Genomic DNA, 11,582 nt, shown 5'->3' with positions numbered 1-11,582 from the left:
TCGCGCCATACTAACACTAATACAATGGTAATTAATTTTTATTAGAATTAGATATTATGCTGAAGACAGTCAAAGAATCCCCTTCTTAACAATCTTAAAGCAATTTTATAGTTTTTTTTGTGAAAAAGAAATAGGTATTTACAATTTTTTTTAAAAACTGAATTTTGATCAATTTGATTGGTTAATTAAAATGATTGATATTTTTTACTTATTTTTACTTAGGTAGTTATTTTTTAGACTTCAAGAAATATTATTGTATAATGAATATTAAAGGGGGACGTAACTGAAGCTTTTTTGATGCAGGGGGGGGGGGGGGGTTTCTCAGGAACCACTTGATGAACCGTGTAAATTTTTTGGACTTAAGCTTTTATGGGTATGAACATCTTATGGTTTCAAAGTCAACCCCCTACCCCCACCCCCTAGCCCCCCAGGGCTCAAAAACCCCCTAAAAATGAACCTAACCTTAATTTTCTCAGAAACCATTTGACCAATAGGGATGATTTCTTAAAGTTAAGCTTTTATGGTTTTAAACTAACTTCTATTTTAAAAGTTACTCCCATGCCGCCAACCCCTAGCCCTCCCTGGCTCCAAAAAACCCTAAAATGAACCTATCCTTAATTTTCTCAGAAACCATTTGACCAATAGAGATGATTTCTTTAACTTAAGTTTTTATGGTTATAATCTAGCTATTAGCCTAGAAGTCACCCCCCAGCCGCCAACCACTAGCCCTCCGGGGCTCCAAAAAACCCTAAAAATGAACCTAACCTTTATTTTCTCAGAAACCATTTGACCAATAGAGATGATTTCTTAAACTTAAGCTTTTATGGTTATAAACTTACTTCTAGTATAGAAGTTACCCCACCTGCGCCAACCCCTAGCCCTCCGGGGCTCAAAAAACCCTAAAAATTGACCTAACCTTATTTTTTTCAGAAATTATTTAATCAAGAGAGATGATTTCTTAAACTTAAGCTTTTATGCTTATAAACTAACTTATAGTTTAGAAGTCACTCCCCTGCCGCAAAACCCTAGCCCTTCGGGGCTCAAATAACCCTACAAATGAACTTCTTTTTCTCAGAAACCATTTGATCAATAAGAGTTGATTTCTTAAACTTATGCTTTTATGCTTATAAACTTACTTTTAGTTTAGAAGTCACCCCCTGCCGCCAACCCTTAGCCCTCCGGGGCTCAAAAACCCTAAAAATGAACCTAACTTTAATTTTCTCAGAAACTATTTGATCAAAAGAGATGATTTCTTAAACTTAAGCTTTTATGCTTATAAACTAACTTATAGTTTAGAAGTCACCCCACTGCCGCCAACCTCTAGCCCTGCGGGGCTCCAAAAAAACCCTAAAAATAACCTAACCTTAATTTTAAAAATCAGCATGTTTTAAATGGACATTTGGACTTTCTGTTAATGTTAGCTACGTTTTTTAAATTGTACCTAAATGCTATAGAAATTATCATGCAAAGTTTAAAATCAATAAGACAATTATAATATGTCTAAATTAACGAAAAAAAGCTAACCCTCACAGACCAAACCTTATTAAAGAAAAGCTTTGCTTTAACAAAATTTTTAATTAACAAAGTCCAAACTCTTATTCCCATAACAGCTGAAGTCCAAAATATTTGCATTTAATAATGTGGTTCCTGAGAAAACTGAGGTTAGGTTATTCCTCTGAAAGCTTACTAAAAAAAATTTACTAGAAATTTAAGCTAAAGTATAATTTTTAGGGGGTTTTTGAACCCAAGGTGGCTATGGGGTGGGTGACTTCTAAAATAAAATTAAGTTCATAACCATATTTCTGCCAAACAAAGTAGTTTATACACATAAAAATTTATCTCTATTGATCAAATGGTTTCTGAGAAATTAAGGTTAGGTTCATTTTTAGGGTTTTTGAGCCCCGAAGGGCTAAGGGTTGGCGGCAGGGGGGTGACTTCTAAACTAAAAGTTAATTTATCAGCATAAAAGTTTCAGTTTAAACTTTAAGAAATCTGAGAAAATAAAGGTTAGGTTCATTTTATGGGTTTTTTGATCCCCGGAGGGCTAGGTGTTGGCGGCAGGGGGGTAGCTTTGCTTTAACAAAATTTTTAATTAACAAAGTATAGAGTCCCAACTCTTTTTTCCCATAACACCTGAAGTCCAAAATATCTGCACATTAAATAATGCTGTTCCTGAGAAAACTGAGGTTAGGTTATTCCTCTGAAAGCCTACTAAAAAAAATTTACTAGAAATTTAAGCTAAAGTATATTTTTTAGGGGGTTTTTGAGCCCAGGGTGGCTATGGGGTGGGTGACTTCTAAAATAAAATTTAGTTTATAACCATATATCTGCCAAACAAAGTAGTTTATACACATAAAAAATCATCTCCATTGATCAAATGGTTTCTGAGAAATTAAGGTTAGGTTCATTTTTAGGGTTTTTGAGCCCCGGAGGGCTAAGGGTTGGCGGCAGGGGGGTGACTTCTAAACCAAAAGTTAGTTTATAACCATAAAAGCTTAAGTTTGAAAAATCATCTCTATTGATCAAATGGTTTCTGAGAAAATTAAGGTTAGGTTCATTTTTAGGGGGTTTTTTGAGCCCCGCAGGGCTAGGGGTTGGCGGCAGTGGGGTGACTTCTAAACTAGAAGTTAGTTTATTAGCTTTATAGATTAAGTTTAAGCAATTATCTCTATTGATCAAATGGTTTCTGAGAAAATTAAGGTTAGGTTCATTTTTAGGGTTTTTTTGGAGCCCCGGAGTGCTAGGGGTTGGAGGCAGGGGAGTGACCTATAAACTATAAGTTAGTTTATAAGCATAAAAGCTTAAGTTTAAGAAATCATCTCTATTGATCAAATAGTTTCTGAGAAAATGAAGGTTAGGTTCATTTTATAGGTTTTTTTTATCCCTGGAGGGCTAGGGGTTGGCGGCAGGGGGGGTGACTTCTAGACCAAAATTTAGTTTATAACCATAAAAGCTTAAGTTTAAAAAACCATCTCAATTAGTCGAATGGTTTCTAAGAAAATTAAGGTTAGGTTAATTTTTAGGGTTTTTTTTGGAGCCCTGGAGGGCTAGGGGTTGGCGGCAGGGGGGTGACTTCTAGACCAAAAGCTAGTTTATACCTATAAAAGCTTAAGTTAAAGAAATCATCATTGGTCAAATGGTTTCTGAGAAAATAAAGGTTACGTTTTTTTTATAGGTTTTTTTTGATCCCCGGAGGGCTAGGGGTTGGCGGCAGAGGGGTGACTTCTAAACCAATATTTAGTTTATAACCATAAAACCATTTATAGACCAAAAGCTAGTTTATACCTATAAAAGCTTAAGTTAAAGAAATCATCATTGGTCAAATGGTTTCTGAGAAAATAAAGGTTACGTTTTTTTTATAGGTTTTTTTGATCCCGGGAGGCCTAGTGGTTGGCGGCAGGGGGGTAACTACAAAACTAGAAGAAGACTTTGAAACCATAAGATGATCATACCCATAAAAGCTTAAGTCCAAAAAATTTACACGGTTCATCAAGTGGTTCCTGAGAAACCCCCCCCCCCCCCTGTATCAAAAAAGCTTCAGTTACGTCCCCCTTTTACTCATATTAACAACTATTGAAGTTTCATGAAGAAATATGTAAAAAAAAATCGTAAAAAGGTAGCTTTTTTGTGTTACACAAGAGAAATAAATTGTTAAAAGTTAGCTTTTTTGTTTAACACAAGAGAGAAAAAATACATGATGTCAAGTTCTTATTTCTGTATACAAAATTTAAATGAAGATAGCTAGACTTTGAATAAAGGTAATAACACAAAATCCAAAGTTTTTTTTGAAAATTATTGTTTATATCTGTAAAAAAGGGGGGAGGCGGATGTGCAACTTTTTGAAACCAAAAGTAAAACATGCATGATCTCAGCCCATAAAAGAGTTACAGCTCTAAAATTCAGCTCAGCAGTTGCTTTTGTGGAGAACAATATTGAATTGTGAAGAAACGGCGGCGGAACCGCCGCTCCCGCCGATTTTTTTTTGCATTTTTTCACCATATTAGACAGTTCTCAATCATCTGAGATAAACTTTTTTCTCATAAAGATCTAAAGATCGCAATGTGTAGTATAGAGAACTAAAATTAAAGAGGTTGCTCCTCTTTTTTGGAGGTTGGCCCCTCCTTTTTAATGTGGTGGCCCCACCTTTTCAAGGTTATAACACCTTAAAATAGAACATAATTCTAATCTATAATACAAATTAGAACGATGTCTGTCTGTTTGTCTGCCTGTCTGTCTGTTTGTAGAGAAGGATCTTGCTAACCGCTGAACCGATCGGGTATTCCTTTACAGGGTAGCTTGTCATAGGTCCCGGGAAGGTTTATAACTATTTTCTTGGGGGGTAGGACACCCCCAACCCCCCCCCCCCAAAAAATTTTTTTTTTAATTTCCTTTAAATCTAAAATACGAAAAATTGGTTTGATCTAACCGCTTGGGGCAAAGCCCCTAGAGGCTAGGGGCGAAGCCGCTAGTTATTTAATAAAGAATCATAATATAAAGAACTAAAATAAGAGGTTGCTCCTCTTTTTTAGAGGTTGGCCCCTCATTTTAGGGGGGTGGCCCCTCCTTTTTAGGGGATTGCCCCACCTTTTTAGGGGGGTTGCCTCTCCTTTTTAATGGGGTGGCCCCTCGTTTTCAGGGTTATAACACCTTAAAATAGAACATAATTCTGATTATTTAATTAGGAATCATAAAAAGAACTAAAATAAGAGGTTGCTCCTCTTTTTAGAGGTTGGGCCCTCATTTTAGGGGGGTGGCCCCTCCTTTTTAAGGGGGTGGCCCCTCCTTTTTAGGGGATGGCCCCTCTTTTTTTGGAGGGTGGCCCCTCCTTTTGGGGTTGGCCCCTCCTTGCGAGGAGGTTGGCCCCTCCTTTTACTAGGGTGGCCCTTCATAAGGAGGAGAAAAGTTGGGTTCCAGTTGGGTTCCAAGAACCCAACTACTGCATGTATGTTTATCAACCATTGTATTATATCTGTGTCTTGGTATTATTAATAATTCGTATTTAGGTAACAAAATATTGAAATTGGTATACTTATTACATTACATTACTAAGTACATTAACTGAGAATATTTTTAAAATTGCGAGATTCTATTATTATATAGGTTATTAGGTTTGTGTCATTTATTTTAAAAATTTGGTATTGTTAAAGTTAGATTAGTTTAATTTGCAGTATTTTATGTACATGATGTGGTTTACTTCAATGCAAAAAAAAATATATATATAAAATGCTTTGTTCAAATGCTTAATTTAAATGACTAAATACATGAATGTTGAGTATATTAATGAGATAATGGCTGTCGACAAAAAAAAAAACAATGAAGCACCTTCTTTCGATTGTCGGAAGCATAAAATATATTTTGAGACTAGATATGGATTGAAATTGTATTAAGGTGAACTGTTCATAAAAGATATTTTAAGTTTTTTAGAGAATTTAAGAACTTTCATTTGGGATAAGTTAAAATATGGCAACAATTCAAGACTGAAATTCAGATTTTCTATTGATAGTACCTAGGCATGACTCCGAATCTTAATCTTTTCCACAGGATTCAAACCAGTTGAGCCAATACGTTTTCATGTCCGCGAAGACTGTCTAGGTAATATATGTATAATTTTTATTGTTTGTTAAATCTTTGTAAGACTAAAACTTGTAAAATCTTTTACCAAAATTAGTCTACTTCAAGAATTGAATAAGCTAAAAAGGGCAATAATTTCTTATTTGACAACTTTACAGCATTGGCTAGGAGGTTGTTCCCAATCATACATGTATGAGGGTCTCTTCACCACTTCTATGCTACACAATGGCTCCCCAACAGACAACCTTTCCCACATTTGTTTTATTTGTTCTGGGGATTGATTCTGTTTGACTAGATGGTTGTTCAGGCAGCCTCGAGTTTTCCATTCTGTATCAAACCTGCAACAATTCTAATATTAAAATCCAAACAAAAAAACTTATATTATCAAGATAGTTAATGTTATAGTTTGATGTTTATTTTTTATGCAAAACATTTGACTATTATATCTTAAGACCAAACTTTGTTTACAATAGAAATTTCCCTCATTCAACTGAGGAAGAACTCTTTTCCCCCAGTTCATTTATCTACACTTACCAGAAACCTAAAAAATCTTAACATTATTGTGGTAAGATGCCTAGCACTTCTTGCTCTAGTCCATGTAGTGTGCGCTTTACTTTGACAATAAAGTTGTATTTATTTTAAATAGATTATAAAAAACCCAAAGCATTTATGCATACCTATTTATTCATATATTTATGTGTATTTATTAGTGATGGCAATCCGTCGAATTTTTGGGCCGAATTCGGATTCTTAAAAGAATCCGTCAAAAAAAGTGGCGGATTCCTTGCGGATTCCGGATTCGGATTCTAGCAGTATTTCAAAAGGGGGATGGGGGGTAGAGGAGGGGGGTGATCTTTGCCTTCAAAAAGAGGGAGTTGAAAGAAAAAACTCCAGACGCTAATTTTAGCCTACCATTTAAGAATCCGGAATCCGCTATTAAAAAACGGATTCCGGATTCGGATTCCAAAATTGGCCCAAAAATTTGGCGGATTCCGGATCCGGATTGCCAACCCTAGTATTAATTCATACAGGATCATACCTTTCATCATGAATTCTGTTGACATTAACAGAGGCCATCCAAGTACCCATACTAACATCCTTAATAACAAAACATATTTAGGTGGGTATACAATTTGGTACATTTTTTTCCATATTGTATTGGATGATTTTTTATTTAAATTGGACTGAATAAACTAGGCAGCATGCTTAAGTATAAAATTAAATTGCAAATTTTTTATTCCTATTTCCGTCATTTTTTGTAATTGATTGTAAATAATATTAGGGGATTTAATATGCGCACTGCTTTAAAAATAGCATACCTCATTTTTATACTGTATAAGCATAGGTGCCGTCTGAGCAATAAAGCTGACAAGATCCCAGCCAATAACGTAGCCACCACCCAAAGCGTAGGGGATATATTTATCACAGAGCACATATCGTTTCTCAGCCCATTTACCCTAAATACAAAAAAGTTTAGAATCTTTACGTAGCTACTCAATAACTACCTAGTATATTACATAGAATATAAGTAACCAATAATACACCATAATTTACTCGACCACACTCAAACAAACTTTTAGACTAATATATGGTGTATAACTTTGGTAGGTATTACTACAATTTACAGTTATTTTTACATCAATAATATATTTAGTAGCTCCCAGTTGCTACGCTTTTTTCATGCTCATGAGCAAAGAAGCAAAACTATTGTAATGGATATAGAATATACGTGGATATTAATACAAGGGAATACTTGTCGTCAATATAATTTGCTATCATGGAATTCATATATAGACCATTCATTAGGAGGGGAGTGGATAGAGTAAAGGAGTTGATAGGGGGATCATTTTTTCAGCAGGCTGCGAGTTGCACTTTGTAAGAGAACATGAAAATTTAGTGAAACATCCAAGGAATAATAAATGCATTACTATTGGTCAGTCTGTATTCTGTACTGTACCTACAACATAGACGTCCAAGGGGGGGGGGGGTAATGGGGCGATTACCCCCCCCAAACGAATTTTTTTTCATTTTACCCCCCCCCCCCAATTTAAAATTTACCCCTACCCTGGGGGTGCCGTAGGGGTATTTACCCCCCCCCCCAAACAATTTTGGGGGGGCAAATAATCTCTAACAAAAAAAAATTTTGCGCGCTTCGCGCGCATTTTTAATACTAAATTTTTGATAAAGTTTAAATTACAAAATTACAATAAAAAAAAATTTGCGGCGCGCTTCGCGCGTCATTTTACCCCCCCCCCCAAAAAAATAAAAAGCTTGGACACCCCTGACCTACAATTAAAATAAAGTACGTACCTGTTTTAAAACCGGAGCTCTTCCATCAAAATAGCCCCAGTACAATCTATTCTCTTTCTTCATTCTTTTTACATCTTTCTCTGTATTGGAAATTCATAAATGTCTTTAATAAATAATCATAGGTCAATACATATTTCACTTTGTCTGTCTGTCCATCCGTCAGCTAGTCCGTAACGCTGTGGGGAAATTTGATTTTCTCGGCTGCTATTTACTATAGACAATCAGTCGACAATGCTACAAAAGGCTAATTCTACATATTTAAAATAATTTTTAGAAGTTTAGTGATTATTAATGTTAGCATTAGCTTCTTCTTTTCCTCGCCCCTTTTTTTTATGACAACTGTACATTTTCTTTAAATAGCTACTAGCCGTCTAAGTATTATTTTGTTGACAAATATGAATTCCTAGTTGCATCATGTTGACAAAGGTATCATCATCACATTTCATAAACAGTGCAGCTGAGAAATAGTTCTCAGCATGTATTATCATGGACACAACCTGAACACAAATTGTAAATTAAGTTTACTAACGGCTCAATTTTAAGTACCATTTTTTATACTCATAAAAGGTCATATCATGTTTAATTATTTTAGTTAAGTAAACGGTATAAATGGATGGGTATGGAAAATACGTGAATATTATCGCAGGGGAAAATTATTGTCAATATATGTTGCTAACAAGAACATCATTTATTGTTCAGTTCGTTTATCCAGTAGCAGGGGAGGGTATGATGTAAAGGGAGTGGATGGGGACGGGGAGTTTCGTTCTTTTAGTCAGCAGCGAGTATCACTTTATTAGATTTCATGAAAATCTGATGCAACATCCAAGTAACAATATATCGATTTTAACAATACTTTTGGTTGAAAATAAAAATGTTTTACTTTATTTGTAAGAAGGCTGTATGAATCAAATATGTTGAGCAAAACCAAATCATCGTACTCTTGATTTTCAGAGTCTAAGACAAGGAAATAATGTTTTTCAAAAATAACAATCACGTTCATTGTTTTTTTAATATCATAAGTAAAAGAGAATTTAAATGTAAAAAGTTATGAACATCTCGCTTCATGATTATTACTTATAGACTTATCAACAGGTTCATGCACTTAAGTTAAAATGTGAATTAAGCATAGAGGGGACTATCCACGAACGAGAGCAAGTGATTCTAAGCATCTTCCAGAAGTGATTATAAATGTTTTTTTTTGTGAATATACTAGTGTTCTGTGAAATATCATTATATCGATTTAAAAAAATAAGTTTCACCACGGTTTTATATGAAAAAAAAAACTTTGAAATGTATTTTTTTACTATATATCATCAAATGTTTTGTTGAGTTCAAACTGCTGTGACACAAAAGTAAAATTTTTCAATAACAAATGTTAATTTAGAATTTAAATGGTAACATGTAAAATTATACTTAAACAGTTTTATTAATGTACTTTCGTAACTTAAAGCATTTGATTATGTTTTGGCGTGTTATTTTATTCGAACTTTTGACCTCAACAAAACAATTGATGATATTTCGTCAAATAATGCTCAGCATTTCAAAGTATTTTTCATATAAAACCATGGTGAAACTTGATTCTTTAAATCGATATAATGATATTACATAGAACCCTAGTATACTCACCAAAAAAACATTTATTATCACTGCTGGAAGGTGCTTAGAATCACTTGCTCTCGTTCGTGGATAGTCCCCTTTGAAAACTTGACAAAAACTGATAAAGAAACTAATTTGTTGTTTGAAAAGTGTTTTTGTTATGTTGATGAATAACTTACCTACCCAAAGCATTAAGAAGATCAGTTGTAAGGCCCAATGTTCCAATAACAAAGTATCCTCTTATTGCACTAAAAGAATACAATATTAACATAATAATCATAACATTGAAAATGAAGGGCTATAAAAATAGGCTAAAATCATCCTTGGATCTATGAGAAGCAAAACAAAAATAACGATTCATTGATAGACGAGATCTTGAAGTGTCGACAAAAAAACCTCACTACTTAATGATATACCTAGGATCTTTTAGTCTTACTTATGTTGATGAGAAAGCCAGGTAGTTCTTATTGCTTCCCTTCTATCAAAATTTCCAGGTGCCGATACCACAAAGATCAACAGGTCCAGATGATCTTTCTCTAAAAAACACGTTTTTTGAGACATTAGTAGTGAAATCTAACTTATATTTTATTTAATAGTTATTTATCGCATTCTATTATAAACCGTTTACCGCGGACATTAAATCGAAAAATTAAAAGATTAAAACCAGTTTAATTATTCCCGAGGGGCCGAAGGCCCGTTCTAACAAAACTGGTATTAATTTACATGGTCCTGGAAAATTGTCTGCTATACACGATTTTTTAGTATGGCTGATATCCGGTTCTTATCCAACGGATATTAATATTTAAAGCCATACTGAAAGTTACATTTTGGTGATTCTTATTGGGAATGCAACTTTACAAAAAAAAACATACCTCTCATATGATGGCTAACAAAAGTAGTTTTGCTGGCCTCATCCGGGACTCCCATCAGATAGGGAGACATTGAGAGGCCAAATATAAAGGCCAACATGGGTACTCCGTACCGCCTCAATAAGTTTGGTGTTATTCGCATTTTGGAAGATTTATTTTAACATTTTTTTAATTGGTAGATTTTTTCTTGAATCTGATATTACATTTTCTATTCATCATTTTTAGTATTTTCCCTCATATTTTCTGAAACAAAGTGACAAAAAATAAACATCATCCATTGATCTCCTTGCTTATATGTTTTTTAAAAACATTATTAAAAGCAATAAACACAGTAGGTGCAAGGTAACAATTATGATCTTTTACAACATATTTACATTTCTTAAAGAGAGATGTTACAATTCATCTACATTTACAAAAAACTTGGTTTCTTTTATCCTGAAAAACATTGACTGTCCCAAAATTTGGATATTTATATTTTATAAAAAATGAAACTTTATATACTTTTGTTTTGTAATAAGCATTATCAAAACACAAAATGTGTACAAATTAAAAATCTGAATATGATCTTAATGTTATTCTGGGACACCTGTATGTAATTTCAATTTTCTGGTATTGAGTGTATTGAGTTGGTATGAGTTCAGCCAAAAAGGTGTCCCACAAATATTGAGGATTGTTGTTTTAATTCTTGCCGTCCGAGTACATAATCCTAAATTAAATATTTTATTGGTAATTACAATTATACTTCACTTAAAATACTTTTCTTAATTTCAAGCAAATAAAAAATTATCATCATTACCAGAAATGGATTGTTTTTTTTGGAGGGCATTTCTATTTTCAATATTATCTTTCACGAAAAAAACGACAAAAGAACGTGCTGTATTTATAAAAAATATGTTTGAAGGTAGGAAAACAGTTCTTTTTAAGATGAAATAATATTCTTTAACAAAAGTTCCTTATACTTTTTCATTTCCTTTAAAGGGGATTTAAAACACGTTGTATTTAAGAACACATCAAATAAAATTCACTGCATAATTGTAACAGTTGCTTTTAAAGATTTACACTTGCACTAATATTTTTCTCAACTACATGTCTTTATGTACTTTGACAGTGACATGTTTATTAAAACTGAATTATAAAAAACACCTGTGCATTAAAATATTAATATTTTACTACATTGATTTAATGGAGAGTGTTAAAACTATTTGTTATATTAGAGAAAAAAAGATATTTCTATTT

The 11,582-nt window shown here is 33.6% G+C and overlaps 2 protein-coding genes across 4 annotated transcripts in view; both read right to left on the bottom strand.

The window, feature by feature from the left end:
• Nucleotides 1-4,968: 4,968 nt before the first annotated feature.
• Nucleotides 4,969-10,615, bottom strand: LOC145313880 (beta-1,3-galactosyltransferase sqv-2-like). The gene is made up of 9 exons (XM_080153531.1): nucleotides 10,350-10,615; nucleotides 9,914-10,013; nucleotides 9,661-9,725; nucleotides 8,762-8,835; nucleotides 8,287-8,378; nucleotides 7,882-7,963; nucleotides 6,891-7,028; nucleotides 6,611-6,669; nucleotides 4,969-5,909 (listed from the first exon to the last, which is right to left on the bottom strand). Exons 1-9 carry the CDS (start codon nucleotides 10,486-10,488, stop codon nucleotides 5,711-5,713), a joined length of 948 nt encoding a protein of 315 aa, XP_080009657.1. The 5' UTR covers nucleotides 10,489-10,615; the 3' UTR covers nucleotides 4,969-5,710.
• LOC145313877 (uncharacterized) overlaps nucleotides 10,586-11,582 on the bottom strand; it is a 20,867-nt gene continuing 19,870 nt past the window's right edge. For 2 of the 3 annotated variants that reach the window (XR_013877536.1, XR_013877537.1), the window contains 2 exons: nucleotides 10,933-11,052; nucleotides 10,586-10,781 (listed from right to left, as the gene is read on the bottom strand). Coding sequence is in view for 1 of the 3 variants with exons in the window: in XM_080153528.1 (XP_080009654.1) it covers nucleotides 11,025-11,052 (28 nt within the window). In the remaining 2 variants the exon portion in view is untranslated. Of the gene's footprint in view, nucleotides 10,782-10,931; nucleotides 11,053-11,582 lie in introns of those variants that run through there. The other variant, XM_080153528.1, reaches the window with a different exon arrangement.

This window comes from Acartia tonsa, chromosome 3 (genome assembly GCF_053477335.1).
Source record: "Acartia tonsa isolate MP-2025a chromosome 3, ASM5347733v1, whole genome shotgun sequence".
In the NCBI taxonomy this organism is placed as follows: domain Eukaryota; kingdom Metazoa; phylum Arthropoda; class Copepoda; order Calanoida; family Acartiidae; genus Acartia; species Acartia tonsa.
Note: the sequence above shows the minus strand (reverse complement) of the source record. Positions and strands in the feature narration are given on the sequence as shown.